Raw genomic sequence first — 25,207 nt, 5'->3', positions numbered from 1 at the left:
TCTCCCTCGTCTGCATTGTACTTTTTGCACCTGTGTGTCGGTCTGTCACAAGATTTTGATCCAAAAAGATCATTTTCTAAAAGCTGAATTCCCAACACCTGTACAACTGTATATTGACTGAAACTACCTGAGTACAGGTGAGACAAACACCCTGTTAAACTGTGTGAACTCAGGTGTGAACATTTTACCTGTGAAAAGGTTTCTGACAGATGACTAATGTGGATGGAAAATAGAGCTGAGATAGTCAGAGAAATATTATCTTAAGTTTATCATAAATATCATAAATATTACTCACAGTCTTCACAGAGCTCGTGGTGATGATTTGGCTCATATTTGTTCATCAGTGTCATGTCTTCCATTATAAACTAAACATGGATATGAGGTTAGTGGGTCAAGTTCGAAATCCCATCAGAGAAATGCTCTCCAGTTTTGAAGGTATGGCAGCGTATGTTAAGTGTTTTAATCCGTCCCTCGCACAGTTTACCATTCTGCAGATAAACGCCACCTGTGGCCAAAGAGTCGATGCTCTCAGCGCATGAAGGAATCAGTGTAATGGAGCTGATTCTGTTGCTGACGTTGCACTGTGTTGTGTGGACAGGCTTTGTTTGAAAACCTCACAGGATCTTTGACGCTGTGATTTTTCTTAAATGCACACCCCTACTTCTTCCTTTTCTCTTGCACCTGCAGAAAGCAGAACCCTTCTGCCTCTCTGTTTGAAACTGTCTCTCCTGTGAAACAAAGAACATTTTCTATTCTCTTAAACTCGTCTCTCTCTGTTCGATAGTCTGCATTTGGAAGACAAAACTGTCTGAATCAAATGTCCTTAAAATCTGGGGCATTCAGAAGTTGGAGTGCATCATCTTCATTAGAAGCGTCTTCATTATAACTTATTACTAAACTCAAAGATGGGTGAGCAAATGGGTTCCAGAAATCATTAAATTATATATGAAAGCGCACATAAAACTGGGGGGGAAAATGCAAAACAAAACGAACGCAACCGCAGCCAGGGAACATTAAGAGTACAAGAAGCCATTTAAGATTTTAAGTGTTTATTAAAAACGTTTGGGGAAATGACAAACAAATGTTGGGCTCTGCCATCTTCAGATCCAGGGCTGACTAAGGAATGTCTATTAAATTAACGACGGTGGATAATGGTGCTCTGTGCGGGCTGAAGAGCTCGCTGCCCCCGCTTTACGCTCTTTCTTTCATGCCCCAGTGAACCTGTCCAGTTAGCATTTGGAGAAAAAAACCCTCTAAATACTTTATTGAAGACTTCTTAGCCCATTAAAGTACAGCCGTACCTCCCCAATGTTAATTTTCTTGTAAAAGAGCAAGCTGGGATTTTCTATCAGAGCAGCGGATGGAAAGACAGTCCCGTTTTGCTTCAGTTGAGAAGACGCGCATGCTCATCCAAACGCTAATAAATAGCATCATTGTTCCTGCAGACACAGAAACTTTGGCCCTATTAGCAGGAACTTAAAACATTTAAGATCTGAGGAGACACTGGAGGAAGACGATTGTATGTGATGTGACATTTCTGCTGGAAAAGTTTGAGATTCATTAATGAAACAATTCAGAATCAACGCATCCGTAAGCGTCCACGCCAAAGAAGAATCACGAGAAATTAACTTAGGACATAAACGACAGAGGAAGGAGTCACTCTGCAGGAAATCCACATTAACTCTTCAGACGGAGAGGTGGCATGTCTTTTAGCTCTTAAAAGATGGAACAGTGAGTTTTAGTAAATCACTGAAACTCAGAGTTAGTTAGTTAGTCACATAGATTTGATTTTACCCAAATAAACTCCACTAACGTCACGCTTTAACTTTAAGGTGAGGAATTCTGGGACAAACAGTTCCTATAAAATCTTAACCCCCTTAGATGTTTTATCCTTTTATTGATTTTATAAATCTACCATGGTCAATATAATTTGTCTTTTATGATAAAAATTACCCTCGTTTGTTCAGCCAATCTGTGCTAGCAGTCTCACAGTTAGGGAAATGAGGATCACCTGAGTGCAGGTAATGTGTCTCAGTGATTATATACACATGTGTCTGGAAGGTCCAGTCACTGGTTAATCAGTGTTCCTGGCTACCATTACATTATGAAGTCAAAAGAACACTCAGAGAAAAAGTAATTGAAATGTATTAATCAGGGGATGGATACAAAACATTTCCAAGGCTCTGAACATCCCCAAGAGTTCAGATTAATCCATCATGAAGAAATGAAGGAATATGGCGAATCTGCCTAGATCAGGCCAACCTCACAAATTGAGTGAGCGTGCAAGAAGGAGACTAGTGAGAGAGGCCACCAAGACGCCTGTGACTACTCTGAAGGAGTTACAAGCTTCAGCATCTGAGATGGGGGAGACTGTGCAAACAACAGCCGTTGGCCAGGTTTTTCACCAGTCAAGGTTTAATGGGAGAGTGGCAAAGAGAAAGACACGAAGAAAACTCAGATTAAGTCTGGACTAGAGTTCACCAAAAGACATGTGGGAGACTCCATGGTCAAGAGGAAGAAAGTTCTTTGGTCTGATGAGACCAAAATGGAGCTTTTTGACCATCAGACGAGACGCCAAACACGGACATCACCACAAACACACCATCCCCACTGTGAACCACTGTGGTGGCAGCATCATGCTATGGGTATGCTTCTCAGCAGGACCTGGAAAGCATGTAAAAGTAGAGGGTAAAATGAATGCAGAATACAGGAAAATCCTGGAGGACAATCTTATTCAGTCTGACAGAGGAGTACAGCTTGCAGAGTCCAGATGTTTGAGCCTGATTGAGACCTATCCAGGACTCTGCTAAATACTGACAAGAAGGGGGTGAATATTTATGCAGTCACTTATTTAACATTACATATTTTTATTTAATTGACATCACTTTGCCTCCCACAGGGGGTTCGGTTAAAAAGATTTTATGTTAAAGGGGCTCCGCTAGCCTCTTAGCTCAGTACTGGCCCTGATGGATGGAAGGACAGAGAGTCTTGCAACTCAACTTGGCCTTGGCTATTGTCATCATGGTAGCATGAAAAAATACAGATTTAAAAATAAAATGGCATATATTTGCAGGTAGACTGAGAAAAAGTACCATGGGGAATTGTAATGAAAAAAAATCCTTACATCCAGCAATGACAGACTCCAATCTGCCTCTCTGCCTATTAACCAACAAAATAATTAAGCCTGGTTGGATGTAAGCATTTTTTAAGAAAGCTCATTTCCTGAAGAATGACATTCATAAAGTGAACATAATTGCAGCTGACCTTTCTGAATCTTTTAATTTCACACCATAATCACGATACAAAGAACATTAATAGGAAGAAATGCAGAAACTTCCTTTGATCTCTGAAATTATAAATGCATTTGAATGATAAATTGGATGCATTCCCGTTTCCACAGTGATGGAAAAACATTGACTTAGAGGCCAAAGCGACTCCATAAACCCTCTTCAGATTCCTGCCATGATTTAAGCTCTGGGCTGGATGTTAATGTGCTCCTCAGCAGATCATGAAACATCATCGCAGCAGAGACAACTGTGGGAGATTTATGCACCGATGTGAAAAGGCAGCGATGCGCCGAGCGCCTGGCACGGCGCCCATGTAAACATGTGTTCCTGTGTTTACACGCTAACACGGATGTGTGTAATTAGCGGGCTAACCCAATCAGTGTGTGTCTAATTACAGTCATTAGTGTCAAAGCCAAGCTGCCACGCTCTCTAAACCAGGCAATAAACTACAGCGCTCCTCTCTGCTCCCATCTTTCTTATTTACTGCTCTCTTCTCACTTTTTATGCAAGCCTCGTCCGTCTGCTCACACAGACGCCCTCTCATCGCCTCTCTCCATTTCTCTGTCATTTCACTGTTTCTACAAATCCTCCACTCTGATCACTGGCTTCTTTTAATTGGAAGCACATTGTTGGTGGTGCGACTGATGAAGCCCAATGCTTTACGAGCGTTTCCCCACATGGGTGGTGTCAGACAGTTGATGCAAACAGCAGTGCTCTGCCTCTGACATGTTGTTCATTTTTCACTGTAACTTTGATAAAAGAAGAGATAATTAAAGTAAAAAATGAAACTCTCTAAATATCAAACTCTGGGAGATATTTAACGTTCATAAGAGGAATATAAGAAAGTTCTACTTCCAGCACCAGCTGCAGCAAAACCAGGTCTACATAGAGCAGATAGACTCAAACAGCAGGAAAACTTCAAAATACAACATGATGCACCATCCTGGTAGTAATTCATCACGAGAGCAGCATTAAGACTCATTCTGAGGAATGAGCTACAGGTTAGCATTCAGTCAGAGGGTCAAGAGCTGTCACAGCACCATGATGAAGAAAAGTTAACTAGTGAGGTAGAAAACCACAGAATTACACATGAAGCCACACATGGATAGATGGATGGATGGATTAATGGATTAATTGATGGATTGATGCTTGGATGGATGCATAAATGGATAGATGGATAGATGAATGGAGTAATGGATGGATGGATGACTGCATGGATGGATGCACACATGAATGGATGGATGGATGATTGATGTATGGACAGGTGGATAAATGGATGGATGAATGAATTGCTGGATGGATGGATAGATGAATGGTGGATGCATGGATGGATGAAGGGATGGATGTATGGATGGATGGATGGATAGATGATAGATGGATGGACATGTGGATACATGGATGGATGCATGGATGGATTGATGGATGGATGGATGGATGGATGGATGGATGCATTGACTGATGGATGCATGGATGGATGGACAAATGGATGGATCCATGTATGGTTAGATGGATGGATGGATGATGGATGGATTGATGGATGGATGGATGGAAGGATGGATGGATGGATGTATGGATGGATGGATGGAAGGATGGATGGATGGATGGATGGATGGATGGATGGGGGGATGGGGGGATGGATGAATTGATGGATGTATTGACTGATGGATGCATGGACAGATGGACAAATGGATGGATACATGTATGGTTAGATGCATGGATGGATAGATGATGGATGGATTGATGCATGGACACTTAGACAAATGGATGAATGAATGGATTGCTGGATGGATGCATGGATGGATGGATGGATGGGTGTATGGATGGACACAAGGATGGATGATGGATGGATTTATGCATGGATGGATGGACACATGGATGGATTGATAGATGGAATAATGGATGCATAGATGACTGATTTTGCATGCATAGATGGATAGATGTTGGATGGATGATGCATGGACAGGTGGACAAATGTATGGATGCATTTATAGCTAGATGGATGAATGGTTTTATGGTTTGAATCTGTTTTTTAATGACTGATTTCGTTTTTCTTGTTTTGTTGTCCAGTTTTTGTCTTCCTGTCGTTGCTGAACGTTGGCGTTTCTATTCCTAACATGAGTAAAATAAAACATAAACATGTTAAAACTGTAATTATCATTAAATGTGTTATACTCTTTTGTGTTGCCTTTTTAAAACTTTTGCGACTAAAATCTGACATTATGAGTGTAAATTTCTTCCTCTTTTTATCTCTCCTCACCTCTCGGCTGTGCAAATGTCACCCACAGCGTGACGCCGTGACACTCCTGCTGCTGTGGAACAGTCGGCTGTGTAATCATAATAAATTTCTTTAATAAAGGCATATCTAATGACAAAAGCTTCACAGCGTGTTGATCGCTGTCAGTGATAGTGACAGTGCAGAGACACAGAGCAGATACCCCCTTTGCCACCAGTAATGAGATTTAGATGCTGGATGTATACAGCGGCAAATATCAGGACAGATCTGTTTCCTTATAGATCTGGGGTTTTCATACATATGGCATTTTGGGTAGGTGGGTTGGGGGGGTGTGTAATGAAATGAAATAAATTAGGAATCCTCATAATAAAGAAGAGAGAGGATGGATAGGGACGAGGCTTTCATTCACTGTTTTTATCTCCTTCCATGTTATTATATTCGCTCAATCAAACCCTCTCCTATGCATACATCTATATGAACTACCTCATTCGCCCCAACCCTCTCTCTCTTGCTCATTCGCAATTATGAGCGAAAGACAAAGAAAAGCGATTCATCTTTCTGTGGCGGCCCCTTAATGATATCATTAAAATGACTGACAGCTTTGAATGGCGATGGAAACCGACGCCAGTCAAAACAAATCGGATCCGTTTTGGAAACAGAGCCCGCCGCTTCGTTAGGGGAGGGCTGCCACATGACTGCGTGAGGTGGGAGAGACGGGAGGGGGCTGATAATGAGGGAGACCTCAGGGGGTCACACCGGGGGTACCACCCTCTCCTGCATGTACGCTCCCTCCTTTCTCTCAGCCAATCCCATCTGTGCCACATTCAGCCTAATGGCCTTAATGAACATAATAAATATATCTCCTTTCTATTGATGAATGCTATTTGACAGCCGTGGGGGTGGCGAGGCGGAGAGGATGGGCTGTTGATTGGAGTGTAATCATTGTTAAAGGCCCAGCATGATAACGTATTCTGATTAAAGAAGAGACATGGAAACTCACAGGTGGCAAAGCCCACGGGGTGTTTCATTCACAACTTGGCTCTCCAGCTGTTATTATCATCATCAGCTTTGTTCGGGACAGATTGGGTGTGAAAGAGCCAAACATGCTGGGTAGCATTTAGTCAGACGAGAATGTTGATCAGCTGCTGGAGGCTCACAAATATATGGACGATCATGCACAAACAAACACATCAGGATCTAGTTTACACCTCACGTAAGCCGCCATGATAGGAAACCTGATACTGACCTGAGAGAACATGCAGGTCAGTGTCAGTGGAGTTTACAGCCAGCGGGTTTTAATTTGAGATAAGGAATCAGAAATCAACAACAGGCTTCACAACTGCTGTTAAAACATAGGAAAACTAAACATGGTTAAAGCTGCCCTCGGCTCTTTCAGGGGCGTCAGGTTAAACTGAGAATCAAAACACAGAAAACAAAAAAATAAAAGTTTTAAAAGATTGAAATGATATATAGTCTGTCTTCTCTTCTGCGTTTTTATTCCTAGTTTACTTTGAACATTCCGAAAGAGCTGAGGACAGTTTTATTTTCCACGTTTTGTTTTATGATTTCATACAGAAGAGCATTATTGCCACCGAAAAAAAATGAGATGCATTTTTTATTTTTTTTTTTACTTGTGAGAAAAAGTAAGAATACTGAAATTACAATTAGAAGACTTTTACATCAGAAATCGGACTTTAATCTCAGAATAAGAAAAAAAGTGCATCTCAAAAAAAAAAAAATCCTCTTTCGTAATCCTAAACCAGCTATAATAAAACAGCTTGTTTTTGATTTTGGATTTCAAATGAAAATCCATCAGCCGTTACATACTGACTGTGCATTTAAAAACCAGCCTATTTTATTTTCTAAAAATGAGAAAGACTAAGCAGGACCTGAGCTGGTTTCCTATTAAAGTTAAAAAATAGAAAAACTCACCAAAAAATAGGAAAACAGTCCATTCAGATGGTTTGATACCAAAGTGAGAATCTAGAAAAGGACACAGAAATGCCCCCTGTTTCCTTTTCTGTTTCTCTGTTTATGTTTAAAAAAAATGAATAAATAAGCAACAGTTTGTTATTTGTCTTATCGTTTCTATTTTTGGATCAAGAACACTGGTGATGTAACATTATTTTTTCCCTATTTGTTAGAGCTGACGCAGGTGTGAATTTTTTTACATCATTTGTTGATCAGAACAAAAACAGTAAGATTTAAAAAAAGCTGACATAGAAAAAAAATATTTATACAAAGAAAACCATTACAAATCTGGTTATTTACACTCATATTGCACATGTGACAGTAATTACTGTATTTTACATTTTTCTAATTTTTGAATAAAAAAAATCAATTATATATTACCATCTTTAGATATCTACATGTAAACAATCTATTAAAAATAAGTCAATAAAAAACAAATATTAAAAGCTCTTTTTTATTGTGTCATTGTTGCTGGTGAGAGCTAAACTCAACATTTTATCCTGTCATGATAAATGGACTTGAACTTGTATATACCTTTTATAATCCTGTTATAGCTCAAATGGCTTTCACACTGCACACCTAACCATTCACACTTTCACTCCACATTCACACACTGACGTCCATCAGTATTATCTAACCACGCTCAGACACATTCACACACCACTGACGCAGCAGTTGGAGTAAAGGGTTAAGTGTCTTTCTACAAGTGACTGTAGGAGCTGGGGATCGAACCCCTAACTACGAGACGACCGACTCCACCCACTGAGCCACAGTCCCCCCGTCATAGCAGCATTCTAATGTTGCTCGGAGTGTTCTGGAGTGTTTGTAGATTTCTTTATTGGCTAAGAGCCAATCAGAGAGTTGAAACTTTGGTGACTGTCAGAATCTTCTTAAAAACTTCCTAAGAAGGTTAAAAATCAAACATTTTTCTTAAGAATGGTTGATAAATGTGTTCCAACGTTGGCTCAAATGCACGCTAACTCAAAATAACATTTTAAGCCACAAAATGTGTCAAGGAGGCATCGCCAGCCTGTTAGCTTGTGGCTAATTTAGCCAAGTCTTCTGTATTGTAAGCAGCTTCATCAATCATAGCTGCAGGATACTTAGCCACAATTTAAGGGTGCCTTTATATTAGGCATAATTGTTTCAAAACTGTGCTGTGGCACAAATGCTCCCCCTCCTCTGTCCCCCGCTGGTTTGCTTTCACATTAGCTACATAGACCTTTGTGCAGGCCCACCTGTGTACAGTACTGTTAATGCAGAGTGTGAATGCATGAATGGACGGGTGCATGGACGTTAATGCTAAGTGTAAATGGTCTAAGCTGACTTACATGTGGTGGTCTTGTAGGGCGCTCTGGTCTCTTATCTGGGCCTGCAACAATAACAAAATAAAAACAGAGCTCTGTGTGATCCGTTCTCATTTGGTTTTTGTCCTTTTCTGTGTTTTTTCCCCCTCTCTGCACTTGTTTACCTTTAAGCGTTCGATTTCTCTCTCCTTCTCATTGGCAGCTTCCTTCAGTCTCTTTACCTCAGCGTTCAGTGTGTCATTAGCTTCCTGAAGATGCCTGCAAAGCGAGGAGATGCAGAGACATAGTTAAAGAGAGAAATAAACATGGAGAGGCAGACAGACACCCATTACCATCAAGAGACTCTTGTTAGCATGGCAGCCAAATATCTCAGCACACCACGGCAATGGCGTCTGTTTTTGTGCTTCCAAAGAGCCTTTAAGTATCAGTTCATACAGTTCACAGTCACAGACATACAGTCACAGACATACACATCCTCACATATATATATATATATACTTGACTTTAGCGTACAGCTTTTCTGATTCTCCACATTTTAAAGTTGTTCTTCTTTATTTGTTTATGGTGCTTTAAAAGAACTAAAGAGGTGGATTTAAGGTGGGAGGAAGCATAAATATAACATTCCTGTTTATTTTAAGTAAGAAGCGTGTCTTGTTTGAAAGCAGCCTTCACAGAGAGCTGCTGTTTGAGCTTTAAAAGGCTTTCAGAATAGCTACAGGTTAGCATAACAAAAACATAAGAACAAAACCTGCTCAGAAAGAGGAAGTTTAGAGAGAAAGAAGAAGAGACAGGCAGCTGTGGCACTGCTGGGCGGGGCTCAGGGAGGAAAGGCACCGGGGACAGAAGACGGAAAGGAGGTTTTGATCCTCTGAAAGAGGAGAGTTACACATTCGCCGCAGACGAGTACGGCGACTGTCAGAAATCAGTCTGGCTCACTTTAACGGCCAGACTTGTCCACATATCTACCATCATGGGATATATCTCATTATTCATCTGGGCAAGACTCAGTGGTGTTTGGGAAGAGCAGAGCCTTTCAAAATAAAACTCAGAAGGTGACTGGACAAACACTCTTTCTATTGTGTAATATGCATGCACCAATACTGAAAAGTACAATCTGAGTTTAACAGTCAGCTGTTGTCATGTAAATCCAGGACTGATCACCATCAGTGGAGCCAGTTAAAATTAAGCTCAACTCTCTGTGGTTCTTTGCTCATCTCATAATAAATAAACGTCCAGTTCTGATCACACTGCTGCTGTAGCTGCATGCATGATAATCTCTACACCAGCTGCCAGAGTTTACAATCACCCTTATGAGATGGAGCTGAAATAAATCCCATAATGCCACAGAGATGTGAAACAGGCGATCTGGCATTCAGGTTAACTGCTTTCAGGATGATGTAATTAGATTTGAAAGTGAATCATCTGGCTACTTACTCCTTTTCCTCAGTAAGGATGAGCAGAACCTTATTCTGGGCCCTCATCTGGGCTGTGAGGTTCATGTTGGAAGCTCTAAGAGGACAAAAATCAAATCACAATTATAAAACTATAATGAGGATATAAACACCCAACGGTAAAGGGCTGGGCTCATCAAACCTGTTTCATATTTATGTTTTAATGTTGGGGTTAAGTTATAGTTTGTAAGGACCCTCCAGTCGGGACAGAGCAGCGATTATCATCAGAGGGTAACCTGACCTAAATCTTCTAGTGTGAGGTCAGCATGTGCTGCTAGTTCACATTTAGGTTGGTGCTGTGGTTCTCTGACTTCAGATATGACCTGTCTGTCCCTGAGGTTGCTTCAAATAAAACAGAGAGGAGCCCCACAGTGCTCTTTACCAGGTCCCCCACATGACCAAAACCATCCTCTCCTCACACTGCGCTTTCACATTAGGGGCCCGGTCCCAGATCAGAGTGCACTTGAGCCCAAAGTCCGGTTCATTTTGGTAGTGTGAATGCAAACGAACAACGCCCGGGCACCAGGCCTGGGCCCACATGGGGAGGTGGTCTCGGGCATGATTCAAGCGGACTCTGGCTATGTTCGCATGAGATGTGAATGCAACCGCGCCCGGATACGAGACAGAGCACCTTATCAGCTTTATGACGTCATCATAAAAGCTAAACTTCTTTCCACAGCGCGGCAGTTTGTTCATATTTTTCCTCAATAAAGGGTGGGAATCATCAGAATCCAGTCAATAAACGGTCTGTTGTGACTCACCTTACAGATAAACACAAGTTGGAGTCAGTGAGAGGAGATGCAAAGGCACTGAAAGTCTCCTGTCACCTCAAAAACCGCTGTATTTGCACAGCACAAGCCCATTTAATCCTCTGAGCTGTAGTAGATGTGAAGACATGAAAAGCGAAGTTGCTGGCATCTTAAAAAGTGATTTTAAATCATCCATGGCTGCAGGATGGACTTTTTGCCGTGTCAAAACAAAAACAATCTTTGCTCAGGTCATGACCTGAGTGGTTGCCATGGTAGCTTCTTCTTCTTTCTCCTCCTTGGTGGGGTTGTAAACCAGCTACTTGCATACCGCCACCTGCTTATTCAGACTGAGTAAATACGCAAGTGGGCCTGGGCACGGTTCGATGTTGCTAGTATGAAAGCAAGTCAGCGGGGGAACGGGGGAGGGGGAGAAATCACGCTGCGGTGCGGTTTGAAAAAACTTAACCTAATGTGAAAGTACCCGTAATCATTAAAATCATCAGTATAATTCTTCTCATACTTCTGTTCAGTGATCCATCTGTTGACGTTTGTCATAACCAGCTGGCTCTCATGGCGAAGGTTTGTGTTGTTAGACCGCGTCTCCTCCAGCTCAGATCGGAGAGCCTCCACCTTTAACAAACAGACAGATGTTTTAGCATGAATATTATATCAAGCAACACTTCAAATAGACAAAATATAAAATACCGTTAAAAGTTCTTTTATGTCTCCATGCTGGTGACCGCAGAGGTTGGAGGAGTTATGGTTTAAGTTTGTTTGTACATCCGTTCAATCAGGTCAGTCCTGTGAAGCCTAGACACACCTACTCCTTCCTTCAAACTGTCCTTAATCAGCCACATCATCATTCAGTCTATGCTACTTTTACATCTGGTTAGTAGCCATGATGTCAGAACTGTTCAAGGTAGATTTACCATGAGCTACCTGAGGGAAAGAAACCAGGATACATGGGCATGGAGGCGGCAATATTTAGAACAGAATCAAGCTTGTTTTAAGAAAAACAGGGTTTAATCATGATCACAGTCAACAGTACTACATTACCCATAATCCTACAGAGTCACAGCAATGTCTTTGATTGGGTGAGGGCAGGAACTATGCATATTTGTAACACAAAATGTAGAATGTTAATTCTTAATGCTGAAATGTGAAGAGAGGTTTACATCTGAATAAAGGAATCTGAGTTACTCTTAAAGGACATGCATGCACTTATAAACGTTCTTCCTTCTTAATACCGGTATTAACATCCACTACCATCATACATAGATGATGGAGCCACAGGTGTGAAATAAAGAAGGTTAATCAGGGATAAACGAGCCTCTAATAGACAGAGAGAGGACAGAGTAAGATGAAACATCGAAAATAGCAACAGAGGATAAAAAGAAGTAAATGGAGAATAATAGAGGATGACATTTGCAGACTCAGGTAGTAATAGCAGGGTGAGATATTCAGCAGGTGATATGGAGGAAGGATGGAGGAGGAGGAGCTCAGGGATGAAGACTGGAGAGAGGAGCGGACGAGTGAGGGGTGAAAACGGCGTTGGGATGGCGCCGGCCAAACTGCTGACTTTTTCATTCTGCTTATCAGCCAGGACCTTTCAGGGCCGAACTCTGGGGACCCCGACACATTACCCTTATCGTCACAGAAACACCTTGATATAGCACCCAATCTTTCTATAAAAAACTTCAGCAAACATGGAGGAAAAGTTTTTAATATGTGGGCCATGATTTAAGGGACTAAAATGTCATGTGATTATGCCCAAATGTCCAAATATGAGCCTCTGGGTAACTGTGTATTTATGAAACCAGGTTAATGCAGAATGCAGTCACAGTTAATCTGTTTTCCTGTTAATTATCATGTTTTTATGTTGACTGGACCATGTGTCTGTATTAACCAGCAATCCTCCTATCGGCTCAACCCAGTACATTTAAGAACTGTTGCTTTTGCACCTTTAAAACTAAAAAGTTCAAAATGATCCTACGATCAGTGTAGGAATCCATACTAGAGGTGACACTCCAGGATTGTGGGTACTGTAGTCTCTTTGGCTGAGATTCCAAATAAACTAGATTTAAAAAAAAGGGGCAAACTTGTTCTCTACAGGAGCATATACCATTATAACTTAGAAATTTCTCACAATATATAAAAAAACACACATCCACTGTGGAGAAAATTAATGGGAATTTACTGAAACCACGCTGCTGAGCTTCATTGACTGGAGTCATGATGAGCTTGTGCCAAAAGTCTGATTTTTAAGAGGAACTGAATATGGTTGATATACATGTCCTGTATTGTTATTTTTTGAATTTAAAATCAAAAATCAAAAATCAAGAAACAGCCTTTTTTTTCTCCACAATAACAGTTTAAAACAGGTAAAAAAAAAAATACGAAAAAAATCTACTATTGACCCTCTCAGGGAGTTCATAGAAAAAGGGGAATTATCACACAGAAAACAAAAAACGGTATATTTATTTATTTTTATTTTATTTTATTTTTTTCATTTTTCATTCTGATCAAAAAAAGGAAGTTTAAAGAAAGAACCTCACAGATGTACCATCCTTTTTTTCACAACTCCTGCAGCGGGTCACACATAGAAGTAAAAAGAATGTTACATCACCAATCTTCAGTCCTTGATTTTTCTTTTTTTGATTAGGACACAAAAACAATGAAAATAAAACAAATTGTTTTTCATTTATTTATCTAATATCTAAAAATGAAAGATGAAACAGAAAATCGTCAGTGAATTTTACTGACAACATATTTAATTCTAAATAATAAATCTGAAATCAAGAAACAAGCTGTTGTTTCAGGGTTACTCTTTAAAATCGGGGGAAGAAACACTGAAAAAAGTGTTCTGTTTCCAGGAAGTTCATAATCAAAAATAGAAAACTAAAAATTGAATTGTTTCTTTATCCTCCATTTCTCTTTTTTTCATTCACTGAGGGAAACTGAAAAATGAAAAACAGTTCAAATTTACTCTCATTCATTTAATATTTGATTAATAATTGAATAACAAATAAATGAAAAATGGCTCACTGTTCACTTTTCTGTTTTAAAAACCAAGTCAAATAATGAAAATACTGTTCATTTTCTAGTTTTCATTTCTGAAACGAAATCAAATAAACAGGAAATGATGCATCTTTTTGACTTTAGTTATCTTTGTTGGGATCAGACAATGTCATATGAAAAAACAGCTGTAAGCAGTCAATTTGATTGCAATGTTGATTTGCGTAACATCGTGCAGGTGTTGTGCTCAGAAAAGCATCCTGAGAATCACATACCCGTCGCTGAGGAGTTAACGCTTCCTTTAATGATATAGGCTACGGGAAAACGCTGGCACTGAGTTAGAGCCCACTCACACTAGGCAATCTGTACGGTGCCTGGGTACGTTTGAGCCTACAAGTCCAGTACATGTGACCAGCATGAGTACATTCTTCCGTGCTTGGACGTGGCATGCTTCCCTGACTCCAGCACGGAAGGACAAGGTGGACCAAAGAATGGCACGAATGCAAATGAAGGAGCACAAGTGCGGGAATGTGACTAAAGTTGTTGCTGTTTTTTGTGTTCCGTATATCATTCCAGGAAGCGTGAACTCCTCAATGATGGGCATGAGATTCACAGGATGCTTTTCTGAGCACAACACCTGCACCAGGTTACGCAAATTAATACTGAACTCATACTGCATACGCCCGCTTTTTCATATTACATTCTCTGATCCCAACAGTAACAGCAAACGTCAAAAAGATGCATCATTTCTTGTTTGATTTAGTTTCAGAAATGAAAACAAAAAATTGAACCATTTTTTCATTATTTGTCATTTAATTATCAATCAAATATTAAATGAACGAATGATACACGGATTAGTGATGATGTAACATTCTTTCTTCCCTATATGTGTGACCAGGTCCAATGTTACATCACTAGTGTTCTATTTTTCATCTTACTTTTTTTATCAGGAAAAAAAAAACAATAGTGTGAAAAATGTATTGCTTTTTTTTTTTTTTTTTTTTTCTGTTTTTAAACAGTATAAAGGAAACTGGTTGTTTCTTGTTTTTTTATTTCTCACTTCAAAATAAAAATCAGTTGGCTGTAAAATACACTGACCAAGATAAGCTAACATCCTGTTGTCACAAAACCTGCAATGGGTGAAAAAGAATGTTACATCACTAATGTTCCATTCTTTGATGCTTTTTTTTTTTTGATCACTGGACAAAACAATAGGATAAAAAACAAAGGCTGTTACTCAATTTTTTCAATTCTTGTGAGAAAATGAAAAAAGAGAAACAGAAAACAAAAAATAAGAAACCAAAATCAGTTAATTTTTTGTTTTCCAATTTTTGACTCACAATTCAATATGAACTGTCTGAAAAACGCCAAGAACTGGTGTTTTTTCCACTTGCTTTGTTTTCTAGTGTTTAAATTGAGCAACAGCTTGTTCTTGATTTTGGATCTCTCATTTCAAAGAACAAATGTATTCAGGGAAAACAGTGAAACTACAAAGGATATTAGGGAAGGTGGGATGTCAGGGTTATAGGCTACAGTGCATTATGGGGGATTGATTTAAATAAGGCGGGTAAAAAAGGATGAAGAACAGGTGGCATTAGCATGGCTTTATTTATATTACTCTGGTCACTACTATTATTGTGATTCTTTCAGGGGAAGTATGTGTTTTTATTATTCCTTTAACTCTGAAAACTCTACAGTGAAAGGAGGCAGTGATGCACCAAAGTAAAGGAGGCCAACAGCCATAAAACAAGAAGAAGAAATCCATTCACCACAACTACTATGACCTTCCAGGAACCAGTGTTAAAAAATCTCTGTCTTCAGGCACCCAAAACACCACAGTCATGTAAACGAGCAGCCAAAATGAACCCACAGGTTTCTGTTTTTGACTGAAATTGCTGACATGTGAGCAAGGCGTTAGTCTCATTTTGATCAAATCTGAGGCTACAACAGAGATGCAGCTCAGTTCATACTGAAATCCCTCAATAATACCAATGATCGGGCTACCTGAGGTGTGGGAGGAAGCTGTGAAGATGACAGAGACACATAATCAATAATGCAGATTTGATGATATAATAAAGACTTTTAATTCTATTGGAATGAAGGGAGTGCTGCATTCAAATGAAGAAATGAAGAAACACTGAGGGTACTCTGAAATTAAATCAGGAGGATCATTTAGTTTTAAAACTCAATCAGAGCTTCAGTTATAATTCCTTTATCAATGATGACATAAACACGGTAAATCTGGGATGTTATTCCTGCGTTCATTGATGCCGCTCTGTGATGATGAGGAAGTTCTGATGGCTAAAAGCTCATGTACTGTAAATAACCCATCATTCATAATATACACAAAAATCCCACAGTTCAACAGCTTAAACACAGCTGTCCTCACAGTGCATGCACACGCCTCTACGTGCACGCTCCGACACGCGGCGGCGTGTTGGCTGCGTGCTGTAATGACAGTAATTACCTGTGGTCTCACATTAACATCTCCCTCCTGGCCGTCTGACTGGCTGGCCCGGTGGAGGGATGTAAATCTCAGCACCAGTCTGATGTTGTGATTAGGACTAAATTACACACCATCACTCTGTTTCCAGCGGTGTCAGGGGAGGCGGCGAGAGGGGGAGAGCGAGGGAGAGGGAGAGACGTTTAGAGAGAGGGGACAAAGGAGGCGCCATTTCCAGAGGGGGAGGAGGACGGCCGCGTACCTGCTTAACATTTAGATTGGTTTTGTTGCACAAATATTTTAGCTGATGATGGGGGCTAAAAGGGGCAACAAAATGCATTTGGGGCTCTCTTATAACCAAGTTTGGTGATACCAGCGCTCCTTTCACGTCCACGCTGGAGAATATGAGTTTACCAGCGCCATGATGGCGAAGAGTCTGCAGCACCAACAGTTAATATTTTACAGGTTTATTCCATCAATATAAGGCCCAGTCGTTCAATTTTTATATAAGAATAAAGACCTTTAGTGCTCCTTTTTCTGAACTTAAACATCTGAGTAGTACCTCATTCCAGACCCAGTCCCAGAATATGATGGTCTCCCTCTCCACCTCCACTGGTCTACACCCACATATGTCTGAGCACATCTACCTCACATACAAACATCATCACGCCATAATAAGACACACAACTGAGAAGCTGACTCCCTGAGTTTCTCAGTGTTTTATCCTGCTAACTCAGAGTATTTAAATCTTCAGTAACCCCCTCACTTCTCCATCAAACTGATGTAAACCACTCACCACCACAGTTTAAAATCATTGGACCCAATTAATCAACTGTTGGCTGTGGGGAACATTGATCAATCTCTGTTTATACAGCATCAATTTATAACTAAAATTACCTCAAGATGGTTTTTAAAGAGGGCAGATCTAGACCGTACTCTCTGTTGTGGCCTATTATAATGAAGACCAGCATTAATCATTAGTATTCTAATAAAGACTCTCCCCTATTATAAAAATAAAAACATCTACTAGGCTGGAAAGGGTTACAAAGACATTTCTAAGGCTTTGAGACTCCAGCCAACCATGCTGAGAGCCATTACCCACAAGTGGAGAAAACTGTGAACAGTGCTGAGGAGGTCCCAGAAGAACCCAGAACAACATCTAAAGAACTGCAGGCCTCACTGACTCAGTTCAGGTCAGAGTTCATGATTAAACATAGGAAAGAGGCTGGGCAAAAATGGCATCATGGGAAAATCCCAAGGCCAAAACCCCCACTGACCTAAAACAACACAAAGGCTCATCTCACATTTCACTAAAAACATCCTGATGATCCCCAAGACTTCTGGGAAAATATTCTGTGGACTGACCCGACAGAGGATGAACTTTCTGGAACCCTAACCCTCACTACTATGGTAGAAATGGAGGGAAAAAGCCTCAACATGGAACATTATCCTTTAAAGATGATGTCAGCCTCTGAAGTCTTTAATATTTATTCAAAGGATGGCATCATCTTCAAAGGATGATAATTTTATCCCTTTAAGTCTTTAATATTTTTAGAGAACAACATCATCATCAAAGGATGACATTCCATCCTTGCCTTTTGCACAGACCAGTCTAGACCCCCAGCAGTCATTCAAGTCTAGCCAGTACCCTACATGATAAGGTAAATAGTATATCAGAGTGTCCTTTAAAGTCATGTTTATGACATCATGAGGGGAAAGCTGTTAAACTAACACAGCATTTCATCAAAAGAACATAAGGCCAACAGTCAAACATGGTGGTGGAAGTGTGATGGTCTGGACCAGGACCTGGACCGCTTGCTGTCATCGATGGAACCATGAATTCTGCTCTCTACCAGAAAATCCTGAAGGCGAATGTCCGGCCATCAGTTCATGACCTCAAGCTCAAGCACACTTGGGTTATGGAGCAGGACAGTGATCCCAAACACACCAGCAAGTCCACCTCTGAATGGGCTTAAAAACTAAATGAAGGTTTTGGAGTGGCCTAGTCAAAGTCTGGACTTCAATCTGATTGAGATGCTGTGGTGTGACCTTAAACAGACCGTTCATGCTGGAAAACCCTCCAATGTGGCTGAATGAAAACTATTCTGCAAAGAAGAGTGGGACAACATTCCTCCACAGTGATGTGAAAGACTCGTTGACAGTTATCACAAACGCTTGCTTTTGCAGTTGTTGCTGCCAAGGATGAAACAACCAGTTATTAGGGTTAGGGGGTAATGACTTTTTCACCAGGTAGGTTTGGATGGATTTACCCTTAATAAATGAAATCATCATTTAAAAACTGAATATAGCAATTACTCAGGTTATTGTTTTCTAATATTAAATTTTTTTTTCACGGCACTCTAGTTAGTAGCATATTAGTGTCAGCAGATCTTAGACCTCACAGACATTTTTTCCTGACTGATCAACATACTGAGAGAACTATATCATCTACCCCTTTATCTTGTCTGAAAACATACTGGTCCATCTTTAAACCCTGATGTATCACCCAGCCCTATGCTGCAGGATAAACAGAATTCAAAGTGAACTTTTCTTTGTCAGAAATCAGAAAATGAAGCTGAGGAGGACTCAGACAGAGATGGTCTGGCTGTTGGAGCAGAATATGAGCCATTACTGCGTTCCTCTCAGCTCATCAGAGCACATCCTCTCATCAAATTAATGAACACATTTATTGTTAAACACGTTTTTATAAAACATTCATTCATTCTGTCTAATTAAAAGACCCAACAGGCCTGACATCACTTAAATATGCATACTTATCACTCACAGGGTCTGAATTAAAGATCTGCCAGTGTGCGCGTGTGAGAATGAGGCTCTCCTAAGCAGGTCTTCTCAGTCTCAGCTTAATGGCGATAATCATGGCGTGACCCAACATTAAGACGGCGTGTGCGTGTGTTTGTGTGTCCCACTCTCCCTAATGATGACGATGATGACATGTTCTCCATTAGACTAGTCAGTCGGCCACGGCAGATCTAGCATATTAATGATGCTGATGATGGCTTCTTTAATTACCTTCATCTGCAGCTGCATGGCCCCGCTCCTTTCCCCGAGTCCTTTCATCATACTTGCTCCTACGCATGCTGCTGGCTTGTTTATCAGCCACCACCATTACAGTGCTCCCCTATGCTGCATGCAGCCTGCATGAGCACCACCACATTAGCGGCACAAGTTTGTCAGACACTTTCCAGGGGGATGGAACCTCACCGCAGAGGTAGCCTTTCAATTTATGGTTTCTGGGAGAAGACTGTCCTGAACGCCACACATGACCGAAAGCCATTGACCACAGAGTCCGTTTCATTCATCTGGCACCACCGCACGTTTAAAAAGAAATACCAGATCATGATGTGGCCCCATGTCTGCACACCGACTCCCAAACTTTTTTGGTGATTGATTATCTGTGCTTTCTCTCATCAGTCCGAGTCATTTAGAGGGAGGACTGTGTATGTGGGTCACCGTCTGACCCTGTCAGCTCTCTCTATGTTTGGGTTAAATCTGAACTTTCTTCCTAAAACAATGGCACCACAATTAACCACCTGCTGCATTGTCTTAAGAACTTTAAAGCCTAGATGAACCTGAGCTTCTTAAATTTGAAAAGTAGTAAAACTAAAGGATGTTTGGCTCCAGTGGAATCTGTGAACCCCCCCTTCATGACCCTGGAAAAGCGATCTTGTGTTAAACCCACGGTGTCAAATCTTGGTGTAAAGACCCACGGTGGTTTTACATCAGATCAAAAAAAAAAGTCTTTTAATCCAGTTTACATCATCTGAGGTTTTAATCCATTGAACAACTTTGAGTTCACCATTCATGCTTTTATTTCTTGTGTGGACTACTGCAGTTCACTTTATACCAGAGTAAACCAGACTTCTCTTGAAAGTTTATGGTTAATCCAAAATGCTGCTGCTTGTCTGTTAACGGGTACATGTAAACGGGAACATACTGACCCTATTCTCACCTCTTTCCACCAATTACCAGTTCACCTTCTTTCAGTCATTACACACCTCAAAATCCCAGTAAACATTAACCTGACACGCCAGAGGGATTTGTTTCACACATCCATCTGGTAAACCTCCGATAGACAGCGTTTGGGAAAGGGCAGAGCCTTTGAAAAAAACGTGTAGGGTGATTGGATGAACGTTCTGCTGTCACATCATTACGGGCCAATCAGAGCAACAAAACACATGATGTAGCCATGACCGAGGCGCCCCCCAACTGAGGAGTAAACTCCATAGAGAACTGTAGAACAAGAACCATGGCGACTGTAGACATGTCAGTACATGACTTTTGTTGTTTTTGAAAAGAAAACAACTCAATGCTGTTCTTTTTTCTTCTTTTAACAAAGAAATGTCGTCAAGTTCTGATAAAACTGGTGTTTTAGCAGCATCCACGCTAATGTCATAATTGCACTGGCCTCTTGTTGCTGCTTGCTTGTGTCCTGACTCTGTTGCGCCTGAAAGTACCGCCCCTGGTCCTGTCATTTTCTAACTGGGCCCAAACGGTTCTGACAGGAGCTTTGCAAGATGGACTTGCCACTGAGAAGCACAAAAACAGGTGGATCCATCTGCTTTGCAAGGTTAAGGATTCTACCTAAATCTCAGAATTCTGACTTTAATCTCAGAATTGTATGTTAGCCTCAGATTTCTAAAATTAATCTCAGAATTTCAACGTTCAGCTTCCTCTATTGATTCCGAGTTTAATCTTAGAGTTCTGACTTTAATTATAGAATTCTGACTTTAATATCAGAAATTTGACTTTAACTTCAGAATTCAAACTTTAATGCCAGAATTCCAATTTAAATGAGATCATTCTGGCTTTAATCTCAGAACCTTGATTTACAGAAGTTCAATTTCTATCTGAGGATTCTGATTTCAATCTGAGAAGTCCAACTTTAACCTCAGCATCAGAATTTCAACTTTAATCTCAGATATCTGACTTTAACTTAAGCATTCTAACTCCATTTTCAGAACTCCAACTTTTATCTCAGAACTTCTACTTTAATCCCAAAATTCAGACAATCCAAAAATTCCAACTTTAATCTTAGAATTTCATTTTGCTGCTGCTGCTGTTGATGCTGCTGCTATTGCTCTGACAGAATAAAAGAGCCTCTCAGTGGTTCCCAGTCTGTTATTAATCAGATCACTTTCTTAGCTCTATTCTTCATGCTGCTGTTGAATGGGATGATATTACGCAGCTCTTGTGAAACGTGAAGTGGATTTTAGTACAAACCTGCAGTCAAGGTGAGATGATTAAAGGTCGTCCTTGAATAATCACAATTAAAGCATTCTTACACATTTTTTAGAAAATAGGCAGTGTTAAATGTGTGGCAGGTATGATTTGTAAAGATTAATTTCCCCTTTTTTTCAAGTGGTGTAAACCTTGGCCGAGGTAAGAGCCACAGAGTCAAGAATCTAATCTTTGATGAGTTTGTCAGGGTTTCTAAAACTATCACTGTGTTTTCAGCTGGGTCCATAAAGATATGTTTGACTACAGAACAAGAGAGAAAGAGAGCTTTAACATAAATTAAGCAGTTTCATATCTGAGTAAAAATCACAAAGCCTCTGAAAGCCTGACGCGATATTCACAGGAAAAAAGACACGTGGCCTTCACTGGTGAAAAAAGACAGGGAACGGCTACGAAGGACACCAGAACTTATGGACAACAGGAGAAAAATGGTCCACTCTGTCTGCTCCATCTCTGCAGTGACTTACAGCGGCGTGGCTTAATGAGCTGTTTGAGGGCAACGCCACACAAGGACACGCGTGCACAGACGGCAAACAAATACAAAGGCCATTCCACGCTTAAACAGCAGCACAATTGGACCACTTCTCTTGATTCATCAGCTGAACAAATGAGCTTAAATTGTCTGAGCTCCATCATCAAACCTTTGCATGTAGAGATGGTCATTCTCAGCTAATTAGGCCAGGCCTGGGGCCTCTATCAAGTTTAATGAGCGAGATCAATGAACAGATGAAACAGCTCCGCAGACTCATCTCTACAGTCAACACAATAGAAATAACTCAGGATAGGGCTGGGCAATATATGGAGAGAATGACCATGGTCAATCACCTGAGAAAAAATTAAAGCTCCTGCACTTTGTTTAACGTCCTCATCATAACAGCAGTCCTTCTACAGGGATCTAATAAGGGATGCAGAAAAGTGGATCGGACTCTCTGTGTTTAGATTTTTTGCTAGCAGCCTCTTATAAAGCAGTCTTGTTGTTTTAACTCTGTGATTAGTGGCTGCCTCCTTGTGTTAAAGACATTTCAAGGCTCTTACTGAGGGGATCACATCAGCAGCTGATGAATCCAGTGTGCTGGCTTCTTTTATCAGCTGTTCAAATGGAGAGAGACGTGTGATAAAGTTATCAAACTAACTGCTGTAGAATTAATGATGCTTGTAGATTGAAGTTGGAAATGTAAGTCATGAGCGTTTGGTTTTGTTCCAACAGGCCATCCATCATATTGATCATACTACTCCACCGGGTTGGGATGTCCTGCTGCAGTTTTTTTTTTTTGGCTTCATCTCTGACTGAATCTGCACAGCCTGCAGGAGCAAGCAGACAACAGGAGAATGTTTAAAGTGTCCCACTATTTGACTGCAACCACATCTAAGATGCTGCGCGCTGTAAACTCAGCTGATCTGGACAGACAGAGTGCCACACAGCAAAAAATAGCATCATGCCTCACAACAGCATACACTTGTCTATTTTCCATGCTTCATTCCACAAGCACCTACGCTCTGATTAATGCTAAAACTTAATGCTAAAATATCCTGCACTGTCTCTTGACTATGTGACTCAAAAAATTGTAAATTGCATTTTTTTTTTACAATTTTGATGATGATTCAGCATTCTGGCATCCTCTGCACACCTTGCAACCACACCATCAATGCACATGAACTTGTACAGGCTAGTTAAAATACCTAACAACAGCTTTAATGTATTTAAATCTTATTTTTATACTTTCCCTAGTTTTATTTATTTCAATATTTAATGTTCAATTACTGGACACTGAGAGCAAAGGACCAGAGTCAAATTCCTTATTGCATAAGCATACCATCAGAAGAAATCACATTATTTACCAGTGGGTTGATGAGCGTCTACAGGAGGATGACCATTGGCCAACACCGCTGTTAGACTGACGCATCAGTGCATCATTAATAAGAACTGTATAATACTGGCGGCCAAGGCCTCCAAGTTATTCTGCACCAAGAATGGAGGGCGCCTACTACGGCAGCTGAGAAGGACACAACAGCTGCCCTCTCAGGAGAAACTTTACCACCCACAGCTGGCTGTGCTGGAAGAGAACAGGGGCTTAAAGTGCTGCAGCACATCCACTCTGACTGCTGACCGTGTGGCTTTGGATGTAGAAACTTACTGGGCTAATCGTAAAGATGTGAATCAGACAGTGCTGGTGTGTTTTGGGATTTGAAACCAAATTAACAGTGAATCTGTTTCGGCACACGCTGGTTTTAAACTCTCTGCATCTCACAGAGCATGAATGTTTGATCATAAATACCGGAAACCTTTTTGATTCTGAGGAACAAAAACAGAAGTCTTGCAGATCAACTTTAAATTTGATTAATTTCTTATTTCTATTTATGTTTTTCTGATATGCAGCATGTCTGCTTGTTTTTGTTGGGTTTTACACATCTCTGTGGTAATTTATATTTGCCTATTCTAAATATGGTGCTTTATTCTCTTAATGAAACTCTTTTGACCCTTGTTAGTAGCCGTAGTTTCCTTTGGTTGTCCTTGTCACTCACAGCATATCTTACAGATGTGAATGAAATGTAAAGAGACAGCGATGATAAAAATGTTGATATTTGACTGGTTAGGGTAAGTATATGTAGACTGAATCAGTGCATTAGTGCTATTTTTAGCTCAGGGATAGACAGTAAAGCCTGTGAATGTCTGTGCCACCATGAGGCAAACATCCCCATGATTAAAGCTGATCTGTAATTGTATTTCTATAGAATGGTTGTCATAGTTCTTCAGATTTAGGAAGCTTCAGTAAAGTTTATTTGGTAAAAACATGCCTACAGACTTGTGCTGGTTGAAAACTTTTCTCATTAAAGGGTTTGAATGTTTGATTCCACGCCAAAGGAAGTCGAGGTAAACACACTAATGACTGTGATAGTGAGAGTGCAGAGACGAGGACGGGGACTGAACTAGCTGATCAGTCACAAAAACATGCCTCATGTTTACCGCTGCTCTCATTGAAGCGGGCTCACGCAGAGAGACAGGATGGAGTCAGTGTGGGGTTTGGTCTGCAGCACAGAAATGACCTCTATGGAACATGTGATCATATTTCTGCCTGGCTGTTCTACACCTCCGTGAGGTATATGATTCTACTATTCATAGCTGTTAGTCATGTGACAGCGGCAGCTACCATTGAACACTACTAGACGACAAGACAAAATTAGGAAGTAGACATGTGCAACTCCAGAACCAACTTCAGCTGTACAGGGTAGGCTGCTGGATGGGGCTGCATAAAGAAATCTGATGATAAATTAGGATGAACTCATTTCACTAGGCACCACACCACTGAGTGTCAGGATACGTGTTACTGACGTCAGGTCAGGGCAAACTCCATAAAGGTTAAAGAAAAACTCAGACATGCTAGTCGGATCCTGGTAATCCTGTCCAAGTCTTGAAGAGAAATTACCTGGATGAGAACAACCCTGGACGGATGGACCTGAAATCAGGAAGGGATAAAACCCCTGAACTCCTCAAAG

General features: G+C 40.6%; 1 protein-coding gene across 1 annotated transcript in view; it reads right to left on the bottom strand.

The window, feature by feature from the left end:
• Nucleotides 1-25,207, bottom strand: part of LOC121527695 (trichohyalin-like) — a 153,297-nt gene that overhangs the window by 8,131 nt on the left and 119,959 nt on the right. The window contains exons 16-19 of the mRNA XM_041814721.1: nucleotides 11,519-11,628; nucleotides 10,233-10,307; nucleotides 8,963-9,056; nucleotides 8,823-8,863 (exon numbers count right to left, since the gene is read on the bottom strand). Of these exons, the coding sequence (XP_041670655.1) occupies nucleotides 8,823-8,863; nucleotides 8,963-9,056; nucleotides 10,233-10,307; nucleotides 11,519-11,628 (320 nt within the window). The remainder of the gene's footprint in view (nucleotides 1-8,822; nucleotides 8,864-8,962; nucleotides 9,057-10,232; nucleotides 10,308-11,518; nucleotides 11,629-25,207) is intronic.

The sequence above is a fragment of the Cheilinus undulatus genome, linkage group 19, assembly GCF_018320785.1.
Source record: "Cheilinus undulatus linkage group 19, ASM1832078v1, whole genome shotgun sequence".
NCBI lineage: Eukaryota > Metazoa > Chordata > Actinopteri > Labriformes > Labridae > Cheilinus > Cheilinus undulatus.
The sequence above is the reverse complement of the archived record's forward strand: the minus strand, read 5'-3'. Positions and strand labels throughout refer to the sequence as shown.